The sequence below is a fragment of the Taudactylus pleione genome, unplaced genomic scaffold (genome assembly GCF_031769625.1).
Source record: "Taudactylus pleione unplaced genomic scaffold, aTauple2 ptg000184l, whole genome shotgun sequence".
NCBI classification, from domain to species: domain Eukaryota; kingdom Metazoa; phylum Chordata; class Amphibia; order Anura; family Myobatrachidae; genus Taudactylus; species Taudactylus pleione.
Window position 1 is genome coordinate 4,850,291 of NW_028284586.1, and position 20,353 is coordinate 4,870,643.

At 43.6% G+C, this 20,353-nt stretch overlaps 1 protein-coding gene across 4 annotated transcripts in view; it reads left to right on the plus strand.

Annotated features, from left to right (window-relative positions):
* The window catches only part of LDAF1 (lipid droplet assembly factor 1), a 115,785-nt gene that overhangs the window by 15,370 nt on the left and 80,062 nt on the right, over nucleotides 1-20,353 (plus strand). For all 4 annotated transcript variants that reach the window (XM_088476163.1, XM_088476161.1, XM_088476164.1 and 1 more), the window contains exon 2: nucleotides 7,356-7,494. In XM_088476163.1, the coding sequence (XP_088332289.1) occupies nucleotides 7,402-7,494 (93 nt within the window). In that variant the 5' untranslated portion in view covers nucleotides 7,356-7,401. The remainder of the gene's footprint in view (nucleotides 1-7,355; nucleotides 7,495-20,353) is intronic.

The window sequence follows — 20,353 nt, forward strand, 5'->3', positions numbered from 1 at the left end:
TCCTCCGGCCTATGGCTTGGTAACTAACTGAGGTGCCTTGGCCCGGGGGCGGGGTATAGGAGGGGGACCTAGTGCATCCTGGGAGGCTGAAAGCTTAACTCTTTGGTGCCCTGCGACTGACGTCACACCTATAACCCAAGGTATCCTGTGGAACCCTATGGACTTCGTAGAAATAGAGATAACAAGGGTAAGTTCTTACCATATCTCATATTTTTGTTGTATTTAATACCCAGGGCCTAATTCATCAACGAGTTATCATTCACAACGAGTGATAAAACTCGTTGCGTATGATAGTTGGGAGCTGATTGGCTGGAGCACCATTTGTCATTTTTCAAACAGATGACTGTTGGGAGTTGATTGGCTGGTGCACCATGCACTATTATCATAGGAAACAAGTTTTCTCACTCATTGTTAATGATAAAACTCGTTGATAAATGAAGCATACTTGCCAACTCTCCCTGATTGCCAGGGAGACTACCTGAAATAGTAGCAGTCTTCCTGACTCCATGAAGAGTCTAGCAATCTCCCTGATTGCACATTACCCCCATTATGTAGCTGTTATATATAAATAAAAACTGATATATACATTCAAATGGGATTTAGTATCATTTGGTTATAAGGCAAAATGATCTCTATGGCTACCTGTATTTTTCTGAAAAGTATTCATCAACATGTAGATCTTACTAACTGATTTGAGGCTCATTTACATTTGGATGTAAGTCAGTTTTATGGCACGCCTCCCAGATGTAGCTGTCACAATCTCCCTGAAATGCATTTTCAAAATAAGGCAAGTATGAAATGAGGCCATCAATGACATACAAGGTCACGCACTCTATTGTGTTTCAGGTAGACGGTAAAGCGCTGATGTCTTATGGCTTTATCCATTTTGTTGCAGGAGAATTTGTAAAAATGTGTAAAATATGAATAATTAAAACTCTTGAAAAGGCAAATTTTACACTTTTTTTTTTTTAAACTTTTTTGTTAAGAACAATACTTTTATTTTACTATACAGCATGTTATCTATTTTTTCATAAAAAATAGATTATATCAGCGGACCGCTAAGTCCAATAAACATTTTATACTGGCTTGTCGCAGTTTTTATGCACGCGGGTAGACTGAATTCTGCAGCTAAATGTTTAACTAAATCTACCCAGTAAAACAGTCCTAAGCAATTATGTAGTGAATCTCAAATGGCTTTAGTTATAAACAACTAAAACTTTAATGAGTTCTATATCTTTCTAGAGATTAACTCGCATTTTAGGCTTAATGATGGTTTAATACATTTTTATTAACCATGTTAATTAACACTGATCTTCACAAAGCCTTAACAACTATAAACTCTCTTTACTACTCACAAAATATGTTACATTAATATTTATTTTCTTGGCTGCAGCATAAAGAAACCACAGCTGTGCGGAAAATAGATATTTTTGTATTATTATTCCCAGCACTCTGTAAGCCGAGTACGGTTCTTACTGTTCTAACCTGAAATCTCTCCAGAGCAAAGTTATCTTCACAGCAAATAAATAAAAGGCTATCGGCATTATCCTTAAATTCTTATATGGCATCTAAATGTTGCCTGTTTGTAATAATGGGGAAAATAGAAAACCCTTTAGATATTGCTGCATAAAGTTGTAAACCAAAGGCGCAAGTAATTAGTGTCCCCCCAAAAATTTATTATCTAGTAACAGTATATATTCTTGTAAATTACAGGAAGACCTGATAAGGCTCCATGTTTCTGTTTGTATTAGTTTCACTGTCCTGATCAGGTCATCCTGTAATTTGCAGTTGCAGAGAGTTGCAGCAGTTTGGAAAATGTACGGCTGAGGCAGGCTGGTAAATGTTGTGTTCTGTAAAAGTCTCCTAAGGTTTAGCAGGGTGCTTTTACCATTTCATCATGCTGGATATATTTTTTTATGGTTGAAGGACAAAATTGTAATTATATATTTAAGTAAAAATACATAGTGGATTAGGGCCGTAACTAGGGGTGTGTGACCTGTGCCATCACACAGAGCGCAGGACCCTGGGTTTGGCACCTCTGCTGCCCCATAGCACTTGCATGTGGCTTTCAGGGTGCAGAGCCACCCGGAGCGACCAAAGGATGCTCCGGGCAGGCAACCTGCAGCATGTAGAGCGGCATGGAGCATCCTTGGGACGCTCCAGTTAGTGCTCTACTTCCCAGAGCTGGCTGCCCCGCCCCCTACGTGTGACATGATTTCACAGGTTTAGGGGGCGGGATCAGCCCCGGGCGCACTACTGCCCTGTTATGGCGATGGCAGTAGCTATATTCAGCTGCAGTGTCAAACGTGTTATTGGGTATGTTGCTAACCTCTTTGAATTGGGGAGGGCCATCGGGAAGGGTTGACCCATTTTACCTTCATTACTAATTATCTGTGGACCCTCAGCAGACAAATCGACTGGCACTATTGCCTTATGCTCTGACAATATAGTCCTTTTTTCTGACAGATGGGTATGACCATTTGTTGCTGGTTGTTGATGCTCTCGGTGGTTTTTTGGGTCTCAAGACAAATTGGTCGAAGTTTGATATCTATTCTTTGTCATGAAATTCCATATGAGCAAGGGATACAACATTCTTTGCAATGAACTTTGAAATTCAAGGATCGTGTATGAATAACTTAATAACATCTCAGAATAGTAGCATTAAATATAGACTCTGTTATGGAACATATCCCATTGAGGCCCAAAGTCACTGTTGTGAGATTGTATTTGTAGAAACTAGAAAGTGGATAATGTCCCTCCCTTGAATCCCGCCCTTGAATCCTATGCTGTGACAATTTTGGATATCTGTAAAGGAAAGTGAGGGTAAACCATACATTTACTGATATATTTATTCTGACGTTACAAGTTCATCTTACTAAGGACTTCCTAATGATTGTGTCCAATGTCTGGTGTTTAGTATAATTTGTCACAGGTGCGAGGCCAGTTGTGTTGCTGTATCTTCTATTGGACACCTTGGAGGCACTGTACAAGGTTTTTAAACCGCGCTGTGAAACTATACATGTGGCGCCGGATGCGGCCGTCCCCAGCTGCTTCGGAGAACCAGATATATTTTATTTTTATGCAATAATAATTGAGTTTTATGTCATACTACACTATGGTGGCTCTTTCTGGCCTGTAATTTATCCATAAGTAGGAGATTTTTATCCATTGGTGATTCTGATCAGCGTAATGATGGACCATCTTATAGATGACAGTGGAAAAGTTAAACACTGCTTTGAAGTAGGCCTACTAATTTCCTTAGTTGCAAGCATCTGAACTTTGTTTCTTGGAGTGTCATATGTAGAACATTAATTTGAAATGAGGGTGACAAATTTTGTCTAAGAAACACTAGAACCCTGTGCCAGAAAGAGCATTGGCGCCCCCCTCATTTTTCAAAGGGACATAACACACCCAAAAAAGGGCCATGGCCTCATGGGGAAGGGCCAGGGAAGAGATAGGAGATGCTGGGGATGAAATAAGAGGAAGCTACAGGCAAGAATGATAATAAACAGAGATTTGACACACACAAACAGCACTCCCTGACCTGTGGTGCCCTGTGCGATGGCACCGGCCGCACTACCCTAGCTACAGCCCTGACTAGAACTAATACAAATATCTTGAAATGAACATGTTTAATGATTTTGCTCACTGTGATTAGATGCTGTAGTAGGGGCTGACTGAGTCTGAACTGGGCGGTGACAATGCTATTACACGTAGCCACCTGGACTTGTCAGACTGTCATGGGAATGTTTTAAAAGCTCCATATGACTTTGAGTTGTGTGTACAGGGTAGAGAAGGCAGATTCAGGCATATCTTTTGTACCTAGCATGGGGCTTGTGCAAGTGCGGATACTAGTGGCAGATGGTGTAAAATCAATGGGCTACACGTGCGAATCCTCGTTGTAGTTGATTGGATACTCGCATAAGGTATTAAATCAGGCTAGGGCATCTACAGCCACATGGCGTACTTCTCAGAATCATCCCCTTAATGTGAACAATGGAGCTGTGACTTTGATTGCGTGATGGGTCTGATTCAGATTTAGGAATAGAGTAAGAAAGAGCAATTAACTGCATCTTGATAAAACCATGCTGCACTGCAGGTGGAGCAGACTTAGGCTGCGTAAAATGGACCCACCAGCGAATTGGACTGATATATCTATAGGTGTGTATGCAGCCTTAGAATGTACAGAGAGATTAAGATTTGGGAGGGGTGTGTCCAAACTGAAATCTAAATTGCAGTGTAAAAATAAAGCTGTCCAGCATTTGTAGGCTACATGCAAAAGCAGCCAGTATTTACCCTGCATGCAAAAATAATGTATGCATTTGCACCCCTTGTATTACAACATGTTTTGTCCAAGTACATAGAGCAAGTAACTATCTTAAGGCCGGTACACACTAGACTATGTCTAGTGTGTACCGACCTCGTCAGCGATGAGACCGGTTGGGGTGTCGGCATCAGCAAGTGCAAACACATTTGCCAATGCCGGGAACGACAGTGGGGGCCATGCTGCATTTGGCAGCATAGCTCCCGCTGACGATATTGTCAGTTGGACCTGCATGCAGGTCCAATGGGCGATTGCGCATTGACAGTGACATAGCGGGTACACACTAGACAATGTACCTGATATATACGATGTGCCTGATATACTCTAGTGCGTACCCTCTAGTGTGGGTAAATTTACTAAGATCCGAGTTTGGTCGAGTTTGAGATTACAAACTCAATTAAACTCGCCATCGGCCCAACTTGAAAGTACTTTCAATAAAAAAGATACAAATCAGGAATCGTGATTACAATCACTGGTGTAAGTGTAGCAAACTCGAAGCTAAACAGATGTTTGAAATAAACCACCTCCTGGGCTGAGAGTTTGGCAGAAACATAAACAGATCAGTGTGATTTCTGTATGTTTCTGTGTGTAAACTACGGAAATTGTTAGTTAATCTAAAACAAAATGATGTAGGGTCCAACACCCGAAACCACCGCTCCCCCCCCCCCCCCCCCAAAAAAAAAAAAAATAAGAAAAAAACTTAACCAGCCCGGGTCACTCAGCCAGTCCTGTTTCCTAAAAATAAGGGGGGGGGAAATAAGTAGGGTTCCCCCATATTTTAGGTACCAGCACTGGGCTGCTGAGCCAACCTGGTTTTAATAATAAGGGGAAAAAATTGTGTAGGGGTTCCCCTATTTTGAAAACCGGCACTGGGCTCAAATCCGGCCGGGGTGTAATGCCACAGCCAGGGGACAATTTCTCTGGGTCTCCCCGGCCAAAACATTTTCACCCCAAGCTGGTCAGCCCAAGCCGCAGATCTCAGGAGAGGTAGGGACCCCCTCAATAAAAGGGTCCCCCCTCTCCCGAGCACCCCAGGCTTACACTGAAGCCCGGTAGTGGTGAAAATAGATATAAACCACTGTTTTTTACTGTGGACCTACAGGTGCCAGCGTGCCTGCCCTTTGGCACATGTGGAACTTCAAGTGCCAGCAGGTGGCCGGCACCCGTACTCCGGTTGTTAAAACATATTTAAAAAAACAAAACACAAGACACACACACCATAATTGTACAATTTTATTGTACACCTACCACACTCACACATACTTACCTGATGCCAGGTGGTCTGTTCCCTTCTCCAAATAGCATCCGATCGGTCTTGGCAAAACAAAAAAACGACTGTACCGTTCCAGCTCAGACAAGTATAGGTATATGTGATACGTGCAATGACAGAAGACGTGTCTCTTCTGCAATCAACATGGCCCGCCAGCCAATCAAGAGGCCGCTCACATGTAGAGGCCGCTGATTGGCTGTGACCCACGTTCTGTAGAGTGACAGGCACGTGGGTCACAGCCAATCAGCTCCCGCTACATGTAGAGCGACCTCTGATTGGCTGGCGAGCGGTGTGAATTTCAGAAGAGTAGCGTCTTCTGTCATTCCGCGTAGTATAGGTATATGTGACAACACCTATACCTATACTTTTCCGAGCTGGAACGGTCTTTTTGTTTTGTTAAGACCCATTGGATGCTACATGGAGAAGAGGACCGAATCTATGCCAGGAGGTAGGTGAGTATAGGATTTTATTTTTTACAAGTAACCCTTTGGAATTCTACATGGACAAGGGGACAGAACATTTTTGCAATAGGGAAGTATGTGTGGGTGTGGAAGGTGTGTGCAATTTTATTGTACGCATCTACGGTGTGTGTGTCTTGTGGTTTTTTAACTATTTTTATTGCAGTGGGAGTACGGGTCCTCCTAAGGAGGAGATGTACTAAGCTCTGGAAAGTGATAAAGTGGAGAAAGAAAGTACCAGCCACTCATCTCCTAACTGTCATGTTACAGGCTGTGTTTGAAAAAAAAAAAAAAAAAAAAAGACAGTTAGGAACTGATTGGTTCGTAGTTTATCACTCTCCACTTTATCACTTTCCAGAGCTTCATACATCTGCCCCTAAGGGTTTAGCAGAGTGGCAGTGGAACGTCAGATATAGGGCCTGATTCAGATATGTACGTAAACCCGATGGTTTATGTACATATCCGATGTTTGTGGGTCTGCGCAGAACGAGTCCTGCAGTGTCCGCATGCAGTACTCTCAAGTCGCAGCATGATTGACATGCTGCGGTCATTTGGGGAGGTGTAGAGGGCATGCTGCATTTCTGGAAATGGGGGTGTGCCCATTTCCTGGGAGTGCTGAGGCCAGAGTCTGCGTTGTAGGACACAGATCTCTTGGTAAGCTTCGATGGTCGCAATGGTGATCCGAGGCAGTGCGTACAGACGCTGCTCTCTGATCGCAGATGCATGCAGGAGGTGTCTATTTACTACATTGCTCTGTTTCATACTTGTCAGCTAACAGCGGGGGCGTGGACGGCAAGTGATGTCACACTGGGGCGGAGCAGGGGCGGGGCCGCACGATCGCGTCATTGTGGCCCCACCCACTCTTCACAATGCCGTTATTTTCGGCATTCTGAAGCAGGGGTCAGGGCCACGATGACTCGATTCAGCGCGAAACGCGTCACCGGCCCCCCTGCTGCGGGGGTTTCTTATTTAATCTGGGGGGAGGTCGGGAGGGTCGCTGGCTGCTGGGAGGCTTGCCTGTCTTTCCGGGGGGCCGAGAGCGGCACCCAAAAATCGGGAGGCTCCCGGCCAAATCGGGAGGGTAGGCAAGCCTGTTCTATTTACTGTCTATTTACTACAGGCACCTCCTGAAGCATTTGCCTTTTAGTTGTATGGTATTGCACAGCTGCTTCTACGCTGTACAATACCATGCACATCTGAATCAGGCCCATAGTACATTATACTTTATAGCTTAAAACATGCTTTGTTTTTTTGTGATGAAAGAAAAACAATATATGTCAATACCTTTCTTCTTCCTTTCCAGAGACTGCCACCATTAATGATTCTGAATTGTAGACAGGAATATAACTATGACCCATTCGGAACATCCATGTAAAGAGAAAATGCAGGAATTACAGAAGCAGCTTAGCTCGGTCATGCACACCATCAATAACAACTCCAAGGTCAGTTCTAGCTCTTCTATAATCGGGCTTAGTGTTAAAACTTTGGGCCTGATTCAGTAAGGATTGCTATTGCGTACGCAGCTGCCATTTGGTACGGAAAGCGGCAGCGAAAATCTGCTAATGCCTGACACAGCTCAGCCAGCTACTGCTGCTTTCTCATATCCATCCAACCTCGTAGTCCTGCGTATACATCGGTACCATGGACGTACATCAGCCCGTCACTCAGCATTACACCAGATCTGACTAGTTGCAGAATCTACCAATCTCGTCGCACACAGTGAGTATTCAAGCTGGGTATGCAATCACAGTGGCTAATTTATGAATGCCCAGGAAAGGGCGTTCAAATGGACAGACAGGTTTTTCCAACCACTCCCCCGTCACCACCCCCAAACACTCACAGCTTGTCACTCACTCTGCGATGGATTCCTCAGTGCGTCCGTAATCGCAGTGTGATGCATTCACAGCTAACAAACGCTCGATCTGCGTACGTAACTGCAATTGCTGATGCTGCTGAATCCGGCCCAATGACTGCTGATTAGTCAGTTGCAATTAATACAACAATCAGAAACCATATAAAGCTGTGGAAATAAAGCTGTACTTAAAGCAATACCAAACTGCTGCACACCAGGATCTGCTGAAATAAATGTGGGGTTAGTCGGTGAACGCCTGTATTACCTACTTTACATATTCTTTAGGTGACGGACGCCCAAATCCTGTTTCAGGCAAGAAATAATAATTAAAACAAAAAAGTTAGTTTCACCCTTTAAATGGAATTTCTATTTTTTTTTTCTTTTAATGTTCAATTTCCCAAAGTCACTATATGATTTGCACTATATTTGACCATTTGTTGCTCTCTTTATTGTTCCTGACCTATTTAGTTGTGCGATAGAGATCGGTGTTTAACACGGCAGTAGTTATAATATTCACTACAATAGAGTTGTACATGATAGGATGGGATGCAGTCAGGATACCGGCGGGCGATATCCCGCGTGCTGACATCCCGACACTTGCATCCCGACATGGGACTAAAGATAGGCATTGAAATCCCGACGCCTATCATTAGATGATGATGATCCACTATGGAATCCCGACACCCGGTATACCGAACGAAGTTATGCCGGGTGTCTTAAGTCTAGCCGCAGGGGGGAGAGTTAGGTTTAGGGACCCCCAGGGGGACTTAGGGATAGGCAACCCCTGGGAGGGTTATGGTAGGGGAACGGGGGGTTAGGCTTAGGCACCATTAAGGGGGCGGGTGTTAGGGTTCCCCCCCTGTTGGTTAGGTTGAGGGTGCGGGGAGGGGGGGTTAGGTTTAGGCACTAAAGGGGGTAGGTTGGGGTTAGGCACTAGGGGGGAGATTAGGGTTAGGCACCCCTAAGGGAGGGTTAGGGGGGAGGGTTAGGGTACTTGCCTTCAGCTGTCTGGATTTCAGTCGGGCTGCCGCTGTCTGTATTTGATCCGGTGGCTAAACAGACGTCTGCATTACATACTGATTCCGACAGGATACTGTGATTCCAGTTTCACGTACTCTTATGCAACCTCTTCAAAGCAGATGAGCCCCAGCGTTACAGATGAGCTGATAACTAAATGTTTTTAATAATATCACAGCTCAAATAACATTTTTATTGGCTATCTGCATTAAAGTTTGTAAAAAAGGTATTTTAGCTCCAACTTCAACTACACTACACACACGCGCACACACACACACGCATATGTATAAGTATGTGTAGGCAGGCAGACAAATTTATCTGAATATCAGCTTCCTACATAAACTATTAGACAAATAAACCACAAAGTAGGTGCTGTTATGTTCAATTTTGGAGTCTTTCAGGAACTGCGAGACTAAAGGGCTTTTTCTGTAAATATATAAATAACAGACTTAACCGCGTATCCCCTTGAAGATATAAAAGGGCGATTGAACGATATCGTAATCTTTTAATCGTTCATTAATCGTGCTATAAAATGCCAGCGGCGACCAGCGGTGCGCGCTCCCGCTGGTCGATGTTGGCATCGCTCATCGCCCGAACATTACAGTCAACCTGCCGATATTGTCAGGTTGGGTATGTTCAGGGATGAGGGAGGGTGCCTGCACTGAACGACATATCATTCAATGTGGGCACTGCACAGTATAATTAACAACTTAACGATATCGTAATTGTTCAGTCCTTCATTGTCAGCCAGTGGATACACACCTTAAGGAGCATGTGGAAGAAAAGAACGTGATGTGCACATGCATAAAAGTGACACAGATAAAATTAAAACCACAGTGCTTTGTAAGGCGCTGCGGAACATTTGTGGCACCATATAAATAAATGATAATAATAATAATGCTGCATGACAAACACAATACATTTATATATTGGATAGTGACTATTTCCGAAGCTAAGTAACTTTGTGTGCTGAAAGTCTGGAGCTGAATTAGAAGATCATTACATTAAACAATTTGTTCTGCAGATCAGATGAGAAAAGTGTATACATGCAACAATTGATCATTTGCTTAATATATCTTGTAAACTTCTAGGTTTACTTTACATCAAAAATGATTTTGAACAAAGGAATGACTCCAGTAGGCAAATGGTAATAGTATCACATCTAAGGTAAAATACACAATAAAATAAGTTGATCTCATCTCCTGTCAAGGCCATGTAATACTATCTATAATGAGAACATCCATTAAAATATTACATTCTATCTCTACATCTAGGCACAAAAAGCATTCTTAGAGTACTCTAAGTAATTGTTATGTAGATGCAGAAAAATAGAACATTTAATACTGCATTCATATTGTTCTATTAGCCCAGCGGGAGAAAAAATGTGTGTATGTATGTAATATAGTGTAAAAGTGCTTTATTCTCATACGTTGTCATGATCTTATCATGACAATAACAATCAAGTGGTTTGTGCATAATATTTTCAATACTTTTTTAAAGCCTCTACCAGTGGAATTTATAATCTTTATCTTATTCAGAAATCTTGGTGGTCATTTGACTCCCTAAAAGATGTAGATTTACTGACCTTTAAAATATTAAACAATAGGGATAGTAGATGTTCACATGAGCATAGATATTTTAAAACCAAGCCCCCATACCCTATCCAAGAGAAGCCAGCATCCAGCATCCTCTCTTGTATCACATACTACATCAGGTGGTTTACTCACTACTTTTGAGTGGTGGAGTTTTGCAGCTAAAGGGCCCATACAACAGTAATAGCAAAAGAAGGATTCGCAGATCTTTTGATTTCCGAACCCCCCCCCCCACCCTCCCCAATCTAAAGATTCCCCAATCAATCAATCTGTGCCCATACATTACAGATATTATTCAGTGATTTGCAGATCTTTTTCAGGAAAGGCAGATCTGCCAGTCTTAAGCGGCCCATACACGGTGCGATTTTGTTTTATTTTTTTTTTACATGATACGGCCGATTTACATCATTCGTAACGACCAATTGTGTGAAAAATGGCGTTTTCTATATGATTACAATGCCGATGTGTGTCCCCGGCGTCGTGAATTGGTATTGTAGATCAGATGAACCTGCAGTGAGATGTCGACCAATCGTGTACGATGTGACACATCGTATGCTGTGTTGCTTGTCGAAAGATCTGATGTAATCATATGATATATGATATCATATGATGTGAGCAATCTTTACAACACATCTGATCGTATGCTCGTTTGTACAATCGTTCCATTTCTTGGCACAAATTGTAAAGAATTTCAAGGGAAGAATCTGAAGGGAAATCGTACATGACATTGGAATGTTTGGAAATTGCACCGTGTATGGGCCGCTTAAGTGACTGTCAGCAAATTTGCTGACAGTTACCATACACATACAGTCTACAGCCCCGATTGGTCAGTGAAATCCAACATGTTGGACACCTGATTTACAGATTCCGATCACTTTTTGCTCAGAGTTGGCAATTGGTGTACGCCATACAATGCAGATTGGGGAAAAAAATAATTTATTGCAGATGTATGGGGACCTTAAAGGCCTCCATACATCTGCCGACCATTTCCCGCTTGGGCTGAAACCACCGAAGTGCCAGGTGCACAAATGCTCCCTGTGCCGGCCCTGCCTAATGAGCGAGCAATGTCAATATTTCAAGCAAGAGCTGGGTGTTCCTGGAGGTGACAGGGAGGTGGCATACAGATGGGAGTGGTGTTGGCGTACTCAGATGCTCAATCGTTCACTTTGGAGGCCATACTCAGACAGCAAATCTGCACCTGCCATAGAGCTGTTGCAAGTTTCGATGGTGCGACTGATGAAGGCGTCTAAAGACCAAAGTGGGCTTCTCGGTCCTTGCACATGCATACGCACGGATGTACACCAGGGAAGGGCTTTGTAGCAGCATTTGTATAAACTCGTAAACAGATGACCATCAAAAACACCGCCACGTCTGTGTCCACTGCTGAATCAGATCATGTGGCTCCCCCACCGGTGCTGTGCCACTTCCTTAGTAACGGGAACAGGTCTATAGTAGTAGCAGAGTATCAGTAGGTGTATGGGGATCCAAAGTCTATGAAATGGAGACTGCTGGGCCCATAGCCTATTAGCAGAACTGTGTAACAATGTGCTGCGCAGCAGTGGTGCTGGATGTAGTAGTCCCCCAGACAGTTTACCCACCAAGAAGGGGGACTTGGCCAAAGTATACATGAAGTTCCGTGTGTTGTGCAGTTGTTTGGTGCTGGTGGCGGTCAGTCCACACATGGTACAGCTTAAGCAGTTCTTAGGTTTATTGAACCAGGTAAAGCAACAAGTAGCATAAGACACTGAGAAATGACTGGTATTGTATAACTCTAGCATATAGAAGCATCCTGGAGCTTCAGGGTATCTCTGGGCAGTGTAGTGCTCCAGGTATCTGCGCGGTAAATGCACCAGCAGATGTTAGCAATATGCACATACAGTCTAGCACCGGTGGTGATATAGTGCTCTATTTAGTATATTAAGCCCTATATCGCGGGGGGGGGGTGTGTGTCAGCGATCACGGCGGTGTGGCTTAGCGGCGGGGCGTGGCTTGGCAATCGGGGGTAGCAGCGGCGGCCAGTCGGCGCATGCGCGGGGCACTTGTCACGTTTTTTTTGCAAAAATACCGTGATAAGGCTCCGGAGGGGATTCACAGGGACAGAGCTTTATCGCAAGCTCTGTCCCTACAAGGGATTTGTAGTAAATCCCTGTGATATTGCCTGAATTCTCAATGTGAATTCAGCTGGTAATATCACACTACAATCTGCACTACAAATGCGGATTGTAGTAAATAGAGCCCCTAGTATACTTTGCGGCAATTGTATAGGCTCTGCACGGCTAGTATGTTGGAGAATCTTGAAGGAGAGCAGTAGCGCATGTCTGAGGTTAGACCTCTGACTGAGCTCCAGCAGCTCCTAGAGACCACCGCTCAGCTTACCTGTCTGCACTGAGGATGTAGGCAGCACCAGGGCTCTCATCATCCAACATATAGCACTAAGTGTTGAGAATACAAATCTATAGTGTGAATAGAAATTTAAGAGTCAAATTAATGTATGTCTCAGTATAACCTCTCCCAGGAATCAATATTAGGGTGTTTTTCTATTAATATAATTTTACTAGGAGGAGTAGCATGTGGTTCAGGAAAAGCTTTGTTTTAATGCAGGAAGGCTAAAACACCAAAATGTCAATGCATGTATGTAAAAGGTGAAAGACACGAGCAGGGCCCTCTTCCCTCACGTGCTTTTCCTTCCCTCATTATACAATCCTCTCCTCTACACTGCCTATGGTGACACCAAACCCTTGGGTTCTGCCGGTGTTATGACCGCTGATGCAGCAATGTTTATACACCTTGTCCTGCAATGTTCTGTACTGTAATGCTGGGCACACACTGGCCGATATATTGACCGATCAATTGATCGGCCAATATATCGTGCTCCCGTCGGCCAGTGTGTACAGACGATATGTCTGTGAATGACATCGTTCAGACATATCTCATTGGCTGTGCTGCACAGCCGATGAACAGATATGTTTGCAGACATATCTGTCTATCGACAAGTGTGTACGGTGATCAGCTGATCGCCCGTATACAGGGGCACCGAGAAGGGGGGGGGGGAGCGGGTACTAATTACCCGTGTCCGGCACCATTCCCCCTTCCTCTTAGATCACAGCAGCCCAGCACACGCAGCTGTGTGCTGGACTGCACTGGGAGACTGTCCGAGGCTGGAAAAGCAGCAGCCCGAGCAGTCTCCGATGCCAAAGGGGGGGAGCGATCATGCTGATTGCACCCCCCCATTGGCTGTGCGCCGAGCTGAGGGGCACACGGCGCCCCCTCCCCAGAGCGCGACGTGAATGAAATTTTTTTATTTTATTTTCCCAAAGGGGGCGTGGCCATGTCTTTCCCGATTAGGCCACTCCCCCTACCCAGGCCGGCTCGACATGCAGCATGCAGATGATGGTTGTTCAGTGTGTATGAACGACCATCATCTGCAAATATATCTGCAGATCACTCGATCTGCTGATATATCGCTATAGTGCGTACCCACCTTAAGTCACTTCTTACTTGTTTTATTCATACTGTTTATGTACTTTGTAAATGAAGAATAAATATTATAATTCAGAAGTGGACGCAGGGAATCCATCAGACGCAAGTATCTCATGCTTTCCCTCTGTGCATGCGTCTCGATGGTTATTGCACAGAGAAGCAGATCAAAATTGCATGCAGATCCATGCAATTTCCATGGGCATTTCTGGGTGGCTGCCAGTCACGGGTGTAATGCAGGCATGTCAGTGTCAGCGTCAAAAGATGCTGTTACAAAGACTGGCAGTCATATTCATTTGGACATTCTGCACCTGGCATAGGGCAGTGTCCATTGATGTGGCCAGTGGTGCACCGATAGCACATCTTTGTACGCACATCAGTGGATTTGAGACCTGGTATTAGAATAAAGATGCAGTAGCAGCTGTGACAAAAGACGCAACCGCTTCTGTAATAACGTCCACCTCTGAATCGCCCTCGAGGTTTCTGTTTTATCATGCTTAGTTCAAAATAATTATGAAACCAGATTATCTGCTGTTCGGTCGGGTCCAGAGCTGACATCCATCACTCTAACCCCATCTACCTTTAATACTAGTAAGATAGAAGAAGCTAGTGCAATAGATCCACCCCCAGGGAAGATGTCAGTCAACTCATTTAACTGGGCTTTTTCCTTCATTTTTACTGCCGTGATGGTTATCCTTAGCACTTAGAAGGAACCTTCCCAAGCCATGTGGCAACATGAAGACCAGACATACTTCTAAGAAGAACTCCGTTACCAGTTCAGAATGTTATGGGCAGAGTTTGTGCTGGCTGGAAACTGACAGCTGTAAACGGCAGTTGTTTTTTTTTTCACTGTTTTTTAATTACCCATATTTGTTATAGTCACAACCACTAGAAAACCACCTGGTTAGAAGACGCCACTAAGCATATCACCATCAAAGTTTTTTTTTACAAGTTAACAATGGAAAACAAATGTGTCAAACTGCCCAATAAATGAGGTAGTTGTGACAGACAAAAAGCATGCTGTATAATCTATCTGGCCAGTCAGGGGGTGAGGAATCAATATACACTTAAAATGAGGGCAATCATTATGTACTGATTAAGGAGATAATTAACATAAGAGAATTGATTATGTGGGAAATATTGTCTTATTCATATGTTAGGGCAAAATGAATGTTTAATTTTATTAAGCAAGGAATATTTTTTAATACATCCAAGCGGTAATTTTTATTTGTTTATTGGTGTAAGTAAAATATGTATGTATAAAGGGGTGACATTTATTATGGCTCTATAAATAATGTCCACAGCAAAACTGCCCTTTAATAAATGTACCCCTAAAGTCTGTAAGTTGTCGGCAAAACTACACTAGCCAAGTTGACTCATCATGCATAACTACTCCACTTAAATCTAAAGTGGGAGACTAACGCTTGCAATTCTAGCTGAGATTTTGCTATAGACCGATTAGATAATAAGATCATAAACAAAAATCAGCATTGGCTGAAGCAAACACATTGTAAGCGCACATATAGAAACTTTCCAGTGTCTGTGCTTTAGATTGTCATTAAGTAGATACTGTGCAAACAGTAAATGTCTTTCTCATTAATATAGTAAAAGTGCAATTATTCCTACTATGAACAGATAGCCACTAAGCAAATTAATATATTTTTTTATTCCCCAAAATATTAGCTGGTCTTTGTAGTATTTGTTCTGTATACTTTAGTTATTTCCTATTTTGAAACAATCTAATAACATAAATGTTGAAGGGAGGGGAGGGGGGGGTGGAGAGTTAGGTTTAGGCTGCGGGGAGGGTGGTTTGGGGTAGAGTTAGGGTACTTACTGAGAGATGTCGGTATCCTAACCCTGTCGGGATGCTGGCATCGGGAATCTGACCTCCGGGATCCTGAACACCGGCATTCCGGACCCAACCCATTGCTAGATATCTCCATTCATTCGGTATTCTTCTTTTGGATTTTTTTTCCCCCCAATTCCTACACAGCCCAAACAGTGGTGTTTTTTTTTTTTTTTTTTTTAAATACTCTGTCAGAGGACTTATTTAGGTTGTCACCCAGTGTCACATGCTGGGGCTGATTATGACACAATGTCTGTGATCATGTAAATTAGCATTGTTTTGTGACTGCACATGCCACCCATACAGAAATCCCCTCTGGCAGCCTTTAGTTCTCACCTGCCACTGCAGGCAGGGGCGCAGAGAGTGGGGGGAGCGGGTACAAATTACCCAGGCCTGGGCATGCTGGAGGAGCCCGGGTCTGGCGCTGCCCCCCCCTTTACATCACAGCAGCAAAGCACTGGGAGACTGCTCGCGGCAGTTAAGCAGCAGCTGCAGCAGTCTCCTATGCCTGTGGGGGGCGATCACACTGATCGCGCCCCACACTGGGTATGCGCCGGACTTAGGGGCTCACAGCGCGCCCCTCCCCAGCTGATGGGATGCCGAAGGTAAGTAGCGGACTGGGGGGGAGGGTTAGGCACTAAGGGCGGATGGTTAGGTTTAGGGGGAGGGGCAGATTAGGTTTAGGTACTGGGGGCGGAGCTTAGATACAGGCACCAGGGAGGGAGGGTTAAGGTAGGGAGAGGGGGAGGGTTAGCATACTGATCACCAAGTGTCGATATGTTAACCCTGTCGGGATCCAGGTGTCGGGCTTCTGACCGCCTGGCTCCCGTCTGGCGGTATTACATACCGATTCCCTTAGATCAATAGGAGAGTTGCTTTTGTTTTTGTGGTGATCTAACATCTGCTTATAAAATCTTTATAAATAGGGATAGGAGCCTGCTTCCTCGTAGTGTAATTACACAAATGCAGATGTGGACACCTCCTACATTATGTTGTTTAAACTTACTTGTATAAATCACACATCAGTGTAGCTGTCCCTTAATATACAGTTTTTGTTATGGAAAAGTAACCTTGCATAGTTTAAGAGAGATCTCCCAAACTGGCAAAATTCCTATCTAATTCCTATGACTGTCCGTATTATTTAAATGCTCACCATGTATTCCGTTCTCACCATACCATACTTTTAATTCCGTTCCCTGCTGTTAGGGTAATCACACACCACAGCTATTGATCTTCAATGCAAACGGTGATAACTAGGAGAAGGCACTCTAGCTGGGAAGAATCTCAGCTATTTATAGCTCCAAAGCTCAGAAAACTGGCACTGTTCAAAGAAAACGTCATTACTAAATACTGCAGGTTCTTCAGAGACTGTAAAGTGGCAGAGTACAGACGCTCAGGTCTGATTTTAGATGCAGAATAAAAAAAATAAAATGGGTCATCTTAACCTATTGTGTTTTATACAGGAGCACAGATGTGTGAAAAATTACTCTGGATCTGGTATATCTGTATAGTTTAACCTAGAGTGCTTGCTTATGCATAATGGGAGTCAGGGGTGTATTAAGAAAGGAGAGGGCCGGTGTGCATGCCCCATCCGGGGGTCCCCTCCTTTTTCCCTGGCGTCCGGCAGCGGACTGACCGCAGCAGTAGACTCTGAGCACTAGTCTGTGCCCAGAGTCTACTGCGCATGGGCCGGTCACCAGGAAAATGGCACGACTGCCATTTTCCCGGCGATTTTCCCACTGGTCATGCGCAAAACGTGTGTCTGTCTGCAATAGACTGAAAGCTGCATGATTTAACACAAGGAAAAACCTTAACATAGAGCATTGTCTACTATCATATTTGCCTTCTGCCCTTATTAATTTATACTGTGACACTTTTGTCCCTATTCCCTGATTGTTTGACCCTTGTTTTATATTTTAAAAGTAAAGAGTCCATCAAGGTTGTCTTTATTCTTTGATCATATAGTTTTATTTAAAAAAAACAATAACAAGCGGATAGAAATAACAAAAAATCAATCCCCTAGAGTGGTTAGGGGACAAAATTGGTAGTAAATAATCTACGCACAAATGTAGATAACATAATCAACTAAATAACATAACATAAAGCGAGTTACTAACAATTAAACATTTTACCATAGATAAAGTAAAATAAAAAAAAAATAGGGAGATGGGGGGTGGGGGCGAGCAGCAAGTAAAATAAGTCGAGGAAGTAAGAGAAACCTAGGACAGAATAACCAGAGGATAGCAATATATGACCGCATATAGATTATGACAATAAATCTACAAAAATCCCAATGGGTAAAATAGTCGGGGTTGGGGAAGAGGAACAAGCAAAAAGCTGAAGAAAGAAAATAATAGAAAATATAAGAAAAGGGTGTGGGGAGAGGGAGGGAGGGCGAGATGGGGAGGAGAGAGACAAAAGTGAGAGGCGGCTATAGAAATGAGCGAGCGTGGGAAAAGATCAGAGGGAGGAAGTATTGGGAATAGGGAGCAAGTGATTAGGAAGACAAGACTGAGTTAAACTTGTCCACTGTGTGGTTTTGGAGACTTGTTATATATTCTGTTCTTGCCACAAACCAGATGCGGTTGAGAAACTGTTGACGGTTCGGAGGGTGTGATTGCAATCTGGTATTTAGCGGCACGAGATATGTAGGACCAATTTATTCTCATGTTTGGATATTTGGCAGGCTGGGGCACACAGAATCAACGAGGCTGGGGTAAGGGGGGTATTAAGGGAGACCAATGATGAAATTATAGATTTTTCCATCAACCAATTAGGGCAATGTGCAAACATGTCCACCAGATGTGGAAAAAACAAAAGATTTGTCCACATTGCCTCCAGCAGAGGTTGAAGGTGTTAGGATATATTTGGTGTAGACGCTTTAGAACAAGGTACCAGTGAGTGTTTACCTTAAAAAGTTTTCCTTTGATAGAAACTGTAATAGAACATTTCGATATATTGAGGCGAATTGCCTCCCAAGTGTCTTCACCTCGAGAGATACCCAAGTCCAATTCCCAGCATCGCTCATGGGTCTCCAGGAGGGTAGCGTCCTGGACTAAGATAGAATGGTAAATTTGAGATATGATTCCCCTGTCCAGGGACCTATAGATGCAAATCTGTTCTATAGCAAGGTTGTTTATATTTTAAGTGGACAATATATTTTTTTAATACATTGCATTACAATATTGCATATTTCTACATTTTGTGCATTATGTGCACCACTCTTAACAAGGATCTTGCTAAAGTTTAATGGAAAAGCACCAATTTTTTTTCCCACCTCCTCAGGAGGTTTAAGCCCAGATGCCCTGTGGTGCACTTCTAAAAATCCGGAACACCACCAAGTATCTTGCAAATTGAGCAATGCCCTTCTTTCTCCCCTCTACACCAAGTTCAGCTATCCTCCCCTGCAAAACTTGCTCATTCCACAATGGAGGCCATTGTGGTACACCTCTCTACAGTGCCGTAGCTAGGGTAGTGCGGCCGATGCCATCGCACAGGGGACCACAGGTCAGGGGGCGCTGTTTGGGCCTGTCAAATTTCTGTTTATTATCATTCTTGCTTGTAGCTTCCTCTTATTTCATCCCTAGCATCTCCTGGCCTCTCCTATCTCTTCACTGGCCCTTCCCCATGAAGCCATGGCCCTTTTTTGGGTGCATTATGTCCCTTTGAAAAATGAGGGGGCGCCAATTCTCTTTCTGGCACAGGGCACCAAAAAGTCTAGTTACGGCTCTGCCTCTCTATACTCTGTCCCACATAAATTGGAAACTTTTATTGTCAAGGCAGCACTGCCCTTGTTTCAGGAGAAGCATAAACCACGCAATCCACTCCAGTAGACCATGTTCTATGCCCTTGTAAGTTGCCTCTGTAAAATAAGTGTTCTGTTATGTGCAGAGGTGCGAGGAAGCCTTTAGACCCGTGCAAAAGTGTGAAACATCGAAGTCCCACCTCTAACCCCTTTTTAATACGAACAGTTTCAATGTTAAACTTTTATTTAATTACTAGCGACCCGCCACAGCTTCACATAGGAGAAATTTAATCTCGCCATAGCACCCTGCATGTCATAACAACCTACACCATGTCACCACATCCCCCTGCCTCATCATTTCCAAGCGTCCACTTCCATGCTGGAAGAGCCGGGTCACTGCAGACCCAGCTCCGGTGTGAACGGCGCTGACTCGGTATTATCCTGGGTTGTCTCCACCTAAATTCCGGGTCTGATCTGGTTTGAAACCCTGTTCCAACCTCCGGGTCAGACCCGGAATTTAGGTATAAAAGCGGCATTAGAGTTGAACACACACTAATTGAAGTGACTATATGCTGATTGCAAATGCCCGCAGCGAATACCTTTTTAAAACATATAGTTCCATTGCTATATACATGAGCAGTGAAATAATAGTGTAATGTGCTTTTAATAGGTGATGTTTCCAAATTATTAGGAATCACAATTTAATACACACTTGGAGCTATTGAATCAAAATATCCTAGAAATTAATTTTTATTCCTGTGTTGCTTAATTG